This window comes from Gekko japonicus, unplaced genomic scaffold (genome assembly GCF_001447785.1).
Source record: "Gekko japonicus isolate JY-2015 unplaced genomic scaffold, Gekko_japonicus_V1.1 scaffold1357, whole genome shotgun sequence".
NCBI lineage: Eukaryota > Metazoa > Chordata > Lepidosauria > Squamata > Gekkonidae > Gekko > Gekko japonicus.
Genome location: NW_015162522.1, coordinates 471,780 through 486,289, shown reverse-complemented (window position 1 = coordinate 486,289; position 14,510 = coordinate 471,780). Strand labels below are relative to the sequence as shown.

Sequence of the window (14,510 nt, the reverse complement as noted above, 5' to 3'; positions counted from 1 at the left end):
GAGTTGAGGGGGTGGCTAGTGGCATAAGCCTTTCAAAGCAATATATGAAATGTTTGCTTTTTTGCAGTCAGAGTGCTGAGGGATATCAGTGCATAAATGATAGAAGCACTCTTCATAATATTAATAATTAAAAGTTAATGCAATATGTGAAGGTGAAAAATGTTTGTGGCTGAAGAAAACAGAAAATTATTTTTCTATAGGCAAGCGAAAGAAAGGATTATAGCTTTTGCAGTCTTTTCTCCAAAAGTCTTGTTACCAATGAACTAAGCAAATAAAAAGGCATGAGAAAAGAAACATGGCACATTAGCCAAAATAAAGGAGCTTTTCTCCAGTTCACTTGCTATAGTTTAGATACTGATGGCATTAATCAAGTAAAAATAGTAATCCTGGTTTATCATAGTTGCTTCACATTCTTCAGTTAAATGTAAAAGATGGCCTCTTGCTCAGTAGAAGCAGTAAGTTATAATGAAGGGTTTAGTATAGCCAAAACATGTAGGTGGGAAACAGACGGAAAGCTTTAATCTTTGTTTGATTTTAATGGGCAATCCTGGCCCATTAAAATCAAAAAAATTTTTACCAATGAGTTCAAAGTAAGTAGGATAGCATCCTTTTTTTATTGGTGTCCACTTTAGAAGCAGTATTATTTTCTGTTGTCTTTAGCCCCACATGATTGTTCAAACTCACTGCATAAGAACACTGCCCCTTTGATATGCTGACCCTATGTGTGTAAGTCTCTATGTAAATATTAACCCCAGTGAAAGAATGGTAGGGGAGACTGAAACCAATGATATGACAAGGGGATAGGACAGCATGGTATCATCCTGATCATCCTTGTGTGCTTGACTATTTGCATAGAGATTTTATATTATTCCACATTTCTTGGATACTATAAATATAATATGTTTTCCAGGTCTCATCTAGAAGCCAGTTCTGACCAGTGGAGACGGCTACACCTTTCCCTCCAGGAACTTCTAGCGTGGCTGCAGTTGAAAGAAGATGAATTAAAACAACAGGCACCTATTGGTGGAGATCTTCCCACAGTACAAAAGCAGAATGATACACACAGGGTATGATATTTCAAAATCAGTTTTAAAGTGCTAGATAGGGATGGGCACAAACTGGGAAACTGGAGGTTGGTCCTGGTTTGTGGTTCGTGGGGTCCCACAAACCATGAACCACAAACTTTCACAAACCTTCCTGATTACTGAACCGATTCATTTTGTAAGGTTCATGATGTGGTAAAGTGGCTCTCCATGGGCTAGAGATGCCAAACTCACAGTGAGTCTCCAGCTGACTCTCCTCTACCTGTCCTCCAGGTTTGGTGAGCATTAGATTGGGGGGGGGGGGATTACAGCCTCCTGAAGCAGCTTCCCCCAGGAAAGTGCTCTCTGCAGAAATCACAACCAGGAGTGTGCTGAATGGTCCCCCTGCAAGCTAGAGGCATCAAACTCCCTAGGAGGTTCCTCTACCTGCCCTCCAAATTGTGTGCAGATTGGCTTGGGGGGCTGAGTAGCAGCCTCACAAAATAGGTGCCCCCAGGAAAGTGATCTCTGGGGAAATCACAGCAGCCACAATGTCAGAAGTGTGCCAATTCAAACAGTCCCTCTGCAAACTAGAGGCATCAAAATTGCAGTGGACTTCCTTGGAATACCCCTCTACAAAAGGGGGGAAGTCTAGTGCAGGAGGGGTGTGACAAGTTGGAAAACCAAGTTGATGGGCAGGTACAGCAAGGGCAGCTGATGATGCCTAGCCTGGTGGGAGGGTGCCTAGAGGGGCAGAAGATGAGGATTTTAGGGTCCCAAGTACAAAGGGGAGACGTCTAGCATGGAAGGGGAGTGGCAAGTTGGAAAACCAAGTCAATGGGCAGGTACAGCAAGGGCAGCTGGTGATGCCAAGCCCAGAGGACAGGTGCCCAGAGGCAAAGAAGTCGAGGATCTTAGGGTCCAAAGTGCAGAAGGGGGGAGGTTTAGCACAGGAGGTGGGTAACAAGTTGGAAAACCAAGTCAATGGGCAGGTACAGCAAGGGATGCCAAGTCCATCCCCCCCTGTTGCTTTGACATCTAATTGATCGGTGCCAGCATGTCTGGCTTATGAACCGCCAACACAAACCGAACATGGGCGGTTCATGGGCGACATGATCTCATAAACTGAGGCCTCACAAAACATGAACCGGCCATGTTCATGATGAAATTAGGATAATGGCGAGGTTCGTGCCCATCCCTAGTGCTAGATTGTTCTCTTTGTTAGATTTCGAACATGAATCACATTCTTTCTCACACTGAGTCATAAAATCAATGTTAGCAATAATTAAAAATAACATGATCAGGGACATTTGACTGATTTGTGTGTAGGATAAGTTGATTGTTGATAAGTTGATAAGTAGTGGTTGAAGCAATAGTGATCTGTGGGGGAGGTGTCCCAGATACTGCAGTTCCAAATTGGGGTGCACTCTCAGGAATGTATGTTCCCTCTTCCCTCCTTGATCTCTCAACTATGAATTTTCCTTTCCCTTACCTAACCATGGTTTATTCTTATACTGCAATTACATTAAGTTGCTTCAATCTCAACTGGTTTGCAAACAAACTTCAAACCCTGGTTTCACATTCTGGTTGCTATGGGAAATCTGCACCCTGTGCACTCAATATAACCATGTACAAAGAATCTTCAAGTATTTGAAGGGCTGTCATTATAGAGGATAGACTGCAGTTGTTTTCTGTTGCCCCAGAAGGTTGGACCAGGACCAGCATGTTGAAATTAAAACAAGAGTTTTTGGCTAAACATAACGAAGAACTTCCTGACAGTTAGAGGGTTTCCTCAGTGGAACAGGCTTCCTCAGGAGGTTTTTAAGCAGCGGTTGGATGGCCATCTGACAGTAATGCAGATTCTATGACTCACTGTGAATTTAGGCAGATGATGAGAGGGAGGGCAGGAAGGGATGAGCCAGTGCTTGGCTCTTGTGACCCTTTCTTATATGCCCAGGGTAATGCCAGTTGCCACTTTGGGGTCAGGAAGGAATTTTCCTCCAGGCCAGATTGGCCCAGGGATCCTGGAGGTTTTTTGCCTCCCTCTGGGCACAGAGCAGGGGGTCACTGGGTGAGTGGAGGGGACGTAGCTGTGGATTTCATGCATTTGTGCAGGGGGTTGATCTAGATGATGCTTAGGGTCCTTTCCGTAAGAACATGAGAAGAGCCCTGCTGGATCAGACCAATGGTCCATCTCATCCAGCATCCTGTCTCACACTGTGGCTAACCAGTTCCTCTAGATTGCCTACAACAGGGCATAGATGCTGAGATCTGCCTCCTGGCTCTGGGATTCAGAGGATTAGTGCCTCTGAATGTGGAGGTTCCCCTCAGTCACCATGGCTAGTAGCCATTGATAGACGTATCCTCCATGAATCTATCTAATCCCCTTGTAAAGCTGTTTATGCCTGTGGCCATCACTACATCCTCTGGCAGCGAATTCCACATTTTATCACTTTTGTGTAAAGTAGTATCTTCTTTTGTCCATCCTGAACCTACTTCCCATCAGCTTCATTGGATAACCTCGAGTTCTAGCATTTTGGGAGAGGGAGAAGAATTTATGTTTGTCAACTCTCTCCATCCCATGCATAATTTTATAAACATCTGTCATGTCCCCCCTTAGTCACCTCTTTTCTAAACTGAAAGTCCCAGACTCTTCAGGTTTTCATCATAGGGAAGGTGCTCCAGCTCCCTAACCATCTTGGTTGCCCTCCTCTGCACATTTTCCAGCTCTGCAATGTCCTTTTTGGGATATGGGGACCAGGATTGTACACAGTATTACAAAAGAGGCCACACCATAGATCTATACAGGGACATTACAATATTATTTTGGAATATCGGGGTAATTTTCCATTGATCTGAATGCTGAACATTATAGCATTGTGGTCATTGTTACCAACTGGTGTAACAACCTCTACATCTCTTACAAGGTCTTGAGACCTGCTCAGAACCAAGTCCAAGATCCTCACCCCTCTGGTTGGCTCTGTGACCAACTGTTCCAGTGCACAGTCATTTCCAGTTCTATGTTTCTATGAATACATGAAGGAGTCTGTGTGGAGCTTCCATCAAGCAATGGAAAATCCCTGCCCCCAACTGCTGGCTGTTGTGGGAATGTGGGAAGGATGCTGCCCGAGGGAGGGGGAACTAACCTTTAAAGAGTCTCAACTTTGGCAATTGTTCAGCAGTAGCACATAGTGGCTGGCTGGTAGGCAGAGGCAGAAAAAGATTGTGAGGGTGACTGAAATGGTTCCTGATCTCCCATCAGAAGAAAAGTCTATGTGATATGCTAGATCCAGGGAGACAGTGTGCTCAACTTGCCATACTCCCAGGAAGAGGGCCAGGGAGAGGAACAATAATGAAATTCCAGGCTGTACTCTCCAGGTAACACAGAAGAAGATGCAGTAGAACAAATTTAGAGTCCATTGGCACTTTTAAGACCAACAAAGGTTTATTTAAGGTCTGAGCTGAAAAGGGTGTCTGCCAGCCCTCACTTGAGCAGAGGCCTGGATGGAGGGATGAGCTACAATATCACCCCTCCTCACAATCACACTCCCACTTATTGATATACAGCAGTAGCCTGTGTCCCCATGGAAAAATGCATTCCCAACCCTGAAGCTGGAGTATAAATTCATATAGTTTATATACATGTAGGTTCTATGTTACCAAGAAGATATTTATGTGCCTAAACATTAATAATGTGTGTCATTAATACAAAGCTTCCTCTTTTGATATTCATTTGGCATTTGTCTGATTTCCTAACTGAAGAGATTTAAAGTCACCCAAGAGAGTTTCATAATATGCAAGTAAATGTCTGAGATGAGCTAATCAATGTATGCATTATTTAAAATGGTGGGCAGACCCCCATTATAGCCTAGGTGTTTGTGACAAATATAAGGATTTAAATAAAGTAGTTTACTTGTTCATTTGTCAGGTCATATATTATGCATGATTGATTTCCTCTGCAGTCACCACAAAGTGTGGGGAGAAGTTCAGGAATTCAATAAAATTAGAGTGAAATCATTGGTTGTAAATAAGGCATACATTTAGGCTAATTCTGTTATCAATGATCGTTCACTTTCTTTTGGCATGAGTTTGTCAGGGCTCTAGTATTATAAATCCTGGTAATCTTTTTCAGCCATTCATTCAGGGCATCAATATCAGCCACTACAGTTGAATTAATATAAAGTTCTGAAAAAGATCCTATACAAAAGCAATACAGCAAGGATTTCCTGTCCAGAATGGCACTGAGGAACTTGCAGCACTGAATATATAGTCTTTTGCTGTTATAGCTCTTAAATTTCCAGATGGGGATGAAATATTAGGATTAAATAATAGGTTTAATAATTTTAGGAATAAAATTGTATGCCTCTGCCCAGGAAAGAGATGAGTATTGTCCCTGACAACACTATAGTGGATCTTGCAACTGAACTCTACATGTTTGTTCTCACCCATAACTCCCTGGGGTTTGGTGAGAACTTATACCACCAAATCAATGACACAGCCATGGGTACCCACATGGCTCCACAGTATGCCAACATTTTCATTGTGGATCTAGAACTCCTACCCATTGGCACCTCTCCTTTATTTGAGATTCATTGATGGCCTTTTTATTGTCTGGACCCATGGCAAAGAAGCCCTCAAAAGATTTCACCAAGTCTTCCTCAACTTCCACCCCACTATCAATCTGACTATGAATTACTTTACACAAGAAATAAACTTCCTGGACACTACAGTACAGATACACAAGGAACACATAAGTACCACATCATACTGGAAACCAACACATCAGCAAACATATCTATATGCCTCCAGCTACCATCCCAGCCACATCTAACAATCCATTGTGTATAGCCAAGCCCTACACTATAGTAACATCTGCTCCAACCCCTCAGACAGAAATACGCACTTGAAGGATCTACAGCAGACATTTTTGCAGCTATAAAATCCTCCTAATATGGTGAGAAAGATGATTGGAAAGGCCAGAATGACACCAAGGAACACCTTGCTACAAGACAAGCCCAAAGAAAATTACAACAGAATACCACTGGTGGTCACCTACAGCTCACAACTCAAGCCAGTTCCATGCATTATTAATGACCTACAACTCATGCTAGGTAGTGACACTTCCCTCACACAGAGACTGGGGGGGCCGACCTTTTCTTAACTACAGATAGCCTGCTAACCTAAAACAACTTTTGACCCGTAATGGTAAACTACTTAACAGTAAAATGGACTCTGGTAACAAGGCCTGCAACAAACCAAGATGCCAGCTTTGCTCTTTTATAGATCCTAGCAACATCAGTGGTCCCAGCAACATCAGCCATACCATCTCAGGTTCATACTCTGGCTCATCCTCTAATGTGATTTACACCACCATGTATCAGCAGTGCCCTTCCACGCTCTACATTGGACAAACAGGCCATTCCCTTCAACAAAGAATTAATGGACATAAGTCTGACAGCAGAAACCACAACATTCAAAAACGAGTGAGGGAAAATTATAACCTTCCAGGACATTCAGTTGCAGTTAGAAATTTCAAATGGAAGAATTTCAAAGAGAAATTAGAAAGAGAGACTGCTGAATTGCAAATGATAATGAAGCTCAATACAATGAATCCACCTGGGCTTAATTGAGACCTAGATTTTCAGTCTCATTATCAATGCTGATTTCTCCATTCCTAAGACCCCTCTGCATGTCACAGCTAATCCAATCACACCTGCTATTGTCACCTGCATCTAGCATTCACTCTGCTGTTTTAACAAACCCACATTGGAACAGAAATTTTCCTTTACATTGCATGCTACTTTCACTTTTTTTTTACTGTCGGATTTTATGGATGCCTCCACACTGCGTGCTGGTTTAATTCCCTTTGATCTCTTGGTTTTATGGTACCATCTGCATAGATTTATGGCTGTTTTATGGCTATTCGGGGGTGACTCTGCAGTCAGTACAGCATTGGCCCGGGGTATTTGAATGTGGTTTTGAGCCTCATCTTTTTCTGTTCCAGTGTGGGTTTGGTAAAACAATGGAGTGAATGCTAGATGCAGAATGGGCCACTGTGATTCAGCATCTGAAATCACTTCGCTTTCCAAAATATGGAACATTCTAGTCACATTCTAGTTGTATCTGAAGAAGTGACTAGTGACTCACAAAAGCTCATACCCTGCCACAGATTTTGTTAGTCTTTAAGTAAGGTGCTACTGGACTCTTGCTCTTTTCTACTGCTACAGACAGATTAACATGACTACCCATCTTTTAATACTGTGATGGTAGGAGGATTTTTTTTTTTTAGCATAAAGAATTTGCACACACACAATTGCTTTTGCATTGGATTTTGTAAGACTCAGCCTCTCTGGCTGTCCCCTCATAATTGTCATATTCCAGTTTGCAGAGTGACATAAAAGTATGGAGAAAGAAGGTGTCTCTTGCTTTACAGTATGGGAATAATGTTTTGATTTTTTTGTGTGTGCATTACACACAGCATAAATTACTAATTTCTAGCATTTGGTTTGCCTTCCTCAGTATCTTTCTTAGCCATTGTGCTTGCAGGATGTATAGTAAATATAAAGGGACAGTAACATCTTTGACAAACAATTGCATACTTGCTTCTTTACAGTGCTAGCATACTGTTCACTACTGTTTGTATCCTAGTCATCAGATTAAGAGAGACAGTATCATAAATTTTGCTGAAAGGGTAAAATAGGAAAGACACGGAAAAAGGGTGACTCTCAACCCTAAACACAAAATTTAGAAGAAATTTAGCTACAAGTATTATAGGTCCCACTGATGGCTACATCAGGTAGAGCTCCATAATCATGCAATATTCCATTGTATCTCATAACCAAGAGTAAAGAATCCCTGTCCTAGTTACCTACTACAGAATGTGCAGAATCTGTGTTCTTATACTAACATGTTGAGCCTTACAATTTACTTTGAGGAAATTAAGAGAATCTATGAATGCATGGAGAATTTGAGTATGCTTCCATTACTGATAAAAGTATGCATCTTTAGCTGTGTTTAATATCCTATAGTTCACTTTCCAGTTAACCTTGTTTGGGCAAGGCTAATAAATCTTGCCACCTACTGAAAGCTGTTAATATGGCCAGACTAGAACACTACGTTTTGTTACTAAAGTGCTAGCAAAAACAAAGTTATAGTTGTGGATCACTGCAGATTTCCATTCTAGGAAATCTTTTGCCTCTTTGGCAGCTTTAGCTGTGCTATTCAGTGTTATTCAGTGCAATTCTAGTTAAACCTTGTCCTTTCTAGCTAGATCTAAAAGCTCTACACAATCCAATACTGTTCACAGAAGAAAGTATAGTTGAACAGTAAACAGCTTTGTCAGAGTACCTTTCTATTTGCAGCATAGCACATTGACCTCAAATATATATGACATTCTTATTCCTTTCTTTTATTATTACATTTACACATGGTTCATCAAAAGCTCGAGGTGTGGCAATCTTAATATCAAGTAACACTAAATTTACCTATATGAAATCACTTAAAGATCCAATGGGTAGGTTTTTATTTGTTACTGGATGTATTAATGATGTTGTTCTGACCTTAATTGTAATATATGCGCCAAACAATAATCAAATTTTATTTCTTAGGTCTGTTCTGCATGAGTTAGACTCCTTCCAGGAAGGAGAACTTATTATTGGTGGGGATCTAAATTTTATTGTAAATTCTGCTTTAGACAGATCTTATGATAGTAGAAAACCGAATAAAAAAAGGAAGGCAATTTCTAAACCATCCCCATTAGCAGATTTATTGGAACAGTATAACCTTATAGATGTGTGGAGGCAGCTTCATAGAGGGGAAAGGGACTATACATACTTTTCACAAGTTCATAAGATTTACACACGTATAGATTATATTTTAATATCCCCAGCGTTGTTAGCTAAAGTGCAATCTTCAACCATTGGTACTTTACAATGGTCAGATCATAATTGGGTAGAATGCACATTTGAGTTAAATGCAGATAAAAAACAGATAACATGGGTCTTGCAGAAATATTTATTAGAAAATCAAGAATGTGCTATAGAGATGGAAACAGCTATTAAAACGTATTTTGAGGAAAATATAACAGATGATGTTAGTCCATCTATCATATGGGATGCTTTTAAGCCGGTCCTCCGAGGGCAATTGGTAGCCAAAGCTGCATATTTAAAAAAGGAAAGGGAGAAAAAAAGAACGCAATTAGTAACAGAAATCACTAATTTAGAAACACTTCATAAACGTACAGGAAATAAAAAAATTTATAAGAAGTTAATATCCTTGAGAAGAGAACTTGAAATTGTGGATAGTACACAAATACAGAGGAATTTATTATATCTAAAGCAAAAATCTTGGCAAAATACGTCAAGAGCAGTAAAATATTTAACAAGGAGAGTTAAACAAAGGAAAGAGACAAATAGAATTATGATTTCCAATCAAGTTTACATACACATCAATTACAAATTTACAAAGACATCACTCTCAATAATACTAAAATATACAGTTCCAACTATAGCAGATCACCACATAGGTCATATATATCTTATATATCATTTGGTGCATTAGTAATTATTTCACCATAAATGTAATGAATCTATAATATCAGGGATTTCTTTCTGTTGCATCAAATACTGTAATATAGGAGACCACGTCACAGAAAAATTAGATCGTGTTCTTTGAGAGCAGGAATCATTAACACTCTTTGTAATTTTTGCCATTACATACATATTCCATAGCTTAGCATGCCAGTTCTGTTTATTTGGTCTCTGTTTACTTTTCCACTTTAGAGCAACAGCATTTTTTGCCGCTGCTAAAAGAATAGCAATTTGCTGTATTGTACTCTCTACTGGTATATCTATACTCCATTGATGTAAAAGAAGATGTTCTACAGTATTTTGCAGTTTTATACCCGATATTTGCTCTATGGTTAAGATTATCTCTTCCCAAAAGGGTATCAAAATAGGACACTCCAGCCAGCAATGTGTATATGTTCCCAGACTACCACATTGTTTCCAACACAATGATCTTGCCGTTGGCACCATATGGGCCAGCTTCTGTGGAGTCAAATACCAAAAAGTAAGTATTTTAAACATCTGAAGTTTTATGTCAACAATATTGGTACTAAATGGAAAGTTCAACCATAACTTTTTCCAGTGATCATCATCCAAAGTTTGTGTGCATAAAGTTTGCCATTTAAGTTGATATGATAATGGTTTATCAACATCCTTTGACATTAAGATAATATATAACTTAGAAATTAAATGTTTCTTTGAGCTCCAAGCATATTTATAAACTTGTTCGAATTCAGATAGCGGTTGCGACATGATTGTATTTATTTTTATTTGAGAACATACATGTTGTATTTGTAAATATTGATACCATGGGATAGTCAACCCCAATTTTCTTTCCATTGTTGTTTTCTCTATTAATATCTTATTGGATGTTATATCTTCCAGAATATTGAATCCAGCTTTTCTCCAAGCTTCTTGAGGTATCATAATGCTTGGAGGCAATATCCTTTCTTGGTTAAATAGGGCTTGGTATCTTGATATTTTAGGCACCAACTGTTTTCTTTTAGTATCCCATGTATTTAAAAAAACTTTAAAGATAAAACTTTTTTCTATTTTTTTAGATCTTTCCTTAGAGGTTTTATCTTTAAAGTTTTTTTAAATACATGGGATACTAAAAGAAAACAGTTGGTGCCTAAAATATCAAGATACCAAGCCCTATTTAACCAAGAAAGGATATTGCCTCCAAGCATTATGATACCTCAAGAAGCTTGGAGAAAAGCTGGATTCAATATTCTGGAAGATATAACATCCAATAAGATATTAATAGAGAAAACAACAATGGAAAGAAAATTGGGGTTGACTATCCCATGGTATCAATATTTACAAATACAACATGTATGTTCTCAAATAAAAATAAATACAATCATGTCGCAACCGCTATCTGAATTCGAACAAGTTTATAAATATGCTTGGAGCTCAAAGAAACATTTAATTTCTAAGTTATATATTATCTTAATGTCAAAGGATGTTGATAAACCATTATCATATCAACTTAAATGGCAAACTTTATGCACACAAACTTTGGATGATGATCACTGGAAAAAGTTATGGTTGAACTTTCCATTTAGTACCAATATTGTTGACATAAAACTTCAGATGTTTAAAATACTTACTTTTTGGTATTTGACTCCACAGAAGCTGGCCCATATGGTGCCAACGGCAAGATCATTGTGTTGGAAACAATGTGGTAGTCTGGGAACATATACACATTGCTGGCTGGAGTGTCCTATTTTGATACCCTTTTGGGAAGAGATAATCTTAACCATAGAGCAAATATCGGGTATAAAACTGCAAAATACTGTAGAACATCTTCTTTTACATCAATGGAGTATAGATATACCAGTAGAGAGTACAATACAGCAAATTGCTATTCTTTTAGCAGCGGCAAAAAATGCTGTTGCTCTAAAGTGGAAAAGTAAACAGAGACCAAATAAACAGAACTGGCATGCTAAGCTATGGAATATGTATGTAATGGCAAAAATTACAAAGAGTGTTAATGATTCCTGCTCTCAAAGAACACGATCTAATTTTTCTGTGACGTGGTCTCCTATATTACAGTATTTGATGCAACAGAAAGAAATCCCTGATATTATAGATTCATTACATTTATGGTGAAATAATTACTAATGCACCAAATGATATATAAGATATATATGACCTATGTGGTGATCTGCTATAGTTGGAACTGTATATTTTAGTATTATTGAGAGTGATGTATTTGTAAATTTGTAATTGATGTGTATGTAAACTTGATGGGAAATCCAATAAAAAAAAAATTATTATTTACATTTACAATATGCAATATAAAACCATCCTACTTTATGGGAATTCTAAACTGATTTCACCATTTTTAAACTGTCATTAACCTGTTGTTGCATTATAAAATAAGTTCAAATTTGAACTGGAAATATTGTACAAAATGATAACAATAGCAAAAGTATCATGTCAGTTTTCCTTTATGTTATTTCATTCCATAGGCTTTTAGGAGGGAACTAAAAACTAAAGAGCCTGTTATCCTGAGTGCACTGGAGACAGTACGAATATTCCTAGCAGAACAGCCTTTGGAGGGCCTGGAAAAGCTCTACCAGGAACCTAGAGGTAATTGGATATTATGTTGTAATAATATATCAGTAGAAGAATAAGCAGTTACTAAAAGATCTATACATACTTATTTCAGATTCAGAGTATCACCTGTGTATCTGCAAACTAAATCATCCTTTTTCATGAGTTGCACTAGAGATTAGCTGAGAGACCATATGCAAGATACTGTCTGATCCTTTTGTAAATTGTGTGTTTGCATATTTATAAACATAGCCTGAAAAGGGATAAAACAAGTGTATTCAATTACAGGTTTATTGCTTATAGTCAAAGGGCATTGCAATCTTAACACAAGAAATAACAGAAATGAAAAGACAAAATACAAAGACCATACATAAGAACCAAGAAGACTCCAAAGCTTTAAAAAAAATGGCATCATGATTAAATATCCAGTTTCTAGTTTAATGCCAGCCTGGGAGAAAGACATATTGAAATAGAATAGCACCAAAGAATCCTGTTAGAACTTGAAGCCCAAGTCTCTGCAAGTTTCCTATATTTTTGGATTATTAGTTATCAATGTACTATCCCAGAAAAAAAAAACTATACTAAAGTGACTTGGTATTTTTCAAGCTTAAGACCACTTTATACTTTGCCCTTGTAGTGTCAGTGATGCTTCCATGTGGCCCACTTCAGTGCCATTTCAGTACTGAATTAAATAAGATCACAAAGGCTGCTTGAAAACAGCAGTTGTGTGATTAGGGTTGAATAAAGTTTCCATATGTGGTATCTGAACATATTTAGACAGTGAGTATTAAATAATGCTGTGGTTCTGAAATTTTGGCTCTTGCCAAATGCATCTGATAATTTTTAACTGTTCTTTTCATTTATATTCAGTTAGCTTTTGCATAGTCTAATAAATCGTTTCATGTTTAGAGCTGCCTCCAGAGGAAAAGGCCCAGAATGTCAGTCGACTCCTGAGAAAGCAGGCAGATGAGGTAAAAACAGAATGGGATAAGCTGAATCAACAATCTTCTGACTGGCAAAAGACGATAGATGAAGCCCTTGAAAGACTGCAGGAGCTTCAAGAAGCAATGGATGACCTAGACCTGAAGCTGCGCCAGGCTGAAGCTATCAAGGGGTCTTGGCAGCCGGTTGGGGATTTGCTGATTGACTCTCTCCAAGATCACCTAGAAAAGCTGAAGGTAAAAACTATGCTTTCATTCATCAGCAGTGATAAAAGTAAGATATGGTTCTTTCCCGCTATTACACAGTTTCCCTCCAAGCTAAGTGAGAATAGGTTTCATGTTATGTTGTACTAATTGTTATACCAAAATTAAGTTCAAGTGAAAGGTAAATAGAAATGCTATCAGTAAGACATTGTCATCTTCTACAGTATGTTCCATTTGTTCTTAATGTGATTGAATAATCCTTTTTCATATAAGACCATATTCAAAATGGTGATTATTAGTTCCTCAGCGTTGCTTCATATATTATACGCTGCATTGGAAGCTGCCAAAAGATGCTTATACCATTAGTAAATCTGCTAAGTGTTGGTGGCAGGGGGGATGCCTCTAGTTTCTACTAAATAAGTGGTCATTTTATTCTACAAAAAGGTATAAAAATTGTAACTGATGTTTGGGTTCAAATCCAAATTGCACTGAGTTTATATTAGTCACATTTGAAGTATGAACATGTTCATATCTGTTTACAGTCTTGGTTATATTTCAGAGGCTTACACATTTTTGTTGCCCTGGGATAGGCTTAGTTCTCTGGGAAAGCACATTTCCCAGGCTGAGTGGAGACTTTAGCCAATAACCAATTACAGTACTTCATAGCAGAATCAGCTAATGTAGCAAGCTATGTTGATTTTCCATGGTAGTATGCCTGTTTCTTTGATAATGTTACAATTCCTCACATTCTTTTCCACATTATGTACATTAGAATCTATAGATACTCCTAATTAAAATGGGTAGCCATGTTAGTCTGTCTGTAGCAGTAGAAAAGAGCAAGAGTCTAGTAACACCTTAAAGACTAACTCTTGCTCTTTCCTTATTAGGGTACTTTCTGTATTGCAGATTGTTCTTGGTAGTAAACTATTTTTGCTAGAATATTAAAAAAAATGGAAGAATGACTTGTAGTGCTGTCAACTGCTACCATTTCCATCATGCATACCATACAATATAGTCCAGTTATCTTAATAGGAGAGTAGTATAGCCAAATTATAAAATTTACTGCACAATTCAAGAATGAAATTGATTATTTGTCAGACCCCTGGAGAAATTAGCTCTCAACAACAGTCATTCAAAGGAATAAAAGGTTTATTGAGACATTGATAGGATCCAGGCTCTTAACGTTTATGTGTTAGAACTAGGGGGAAATGCATGAA

At 38.3% G+C, this 14,510-nt stretch overlaps 1 protein-coding gene across 2 annotated transcripts in view; it reads left to right on the top strand.

The window, feature by feature from the left end:
• DMD (dystrophin) overlaps positions 1 to 14,510 on the top strand; it is a 284,775-nt gene that overhangs the window by 1,960 nt on the left and 268,305 nt on the right. For both annotated transcript variants that reach the window (XM_015406249.1, XM_015406246.1), the window contains exons 2-4: positions 911 to 1,067; positions 12,064 to 12,184; positions 13,058 to 13,326. In XM_015406249.1, the coding sequence (XP_015261735.1) occupies positions 911 to 1,067; positions 12,064 to 12,184; positions 13,058 to 13,326 (547 nt within the window). The remainder of the gene's footprint in view (positions 1 to 910; positions 1,068 to 12,063; positions 12,185 to 13,057; positions 13,327 to 14,510) is intronic.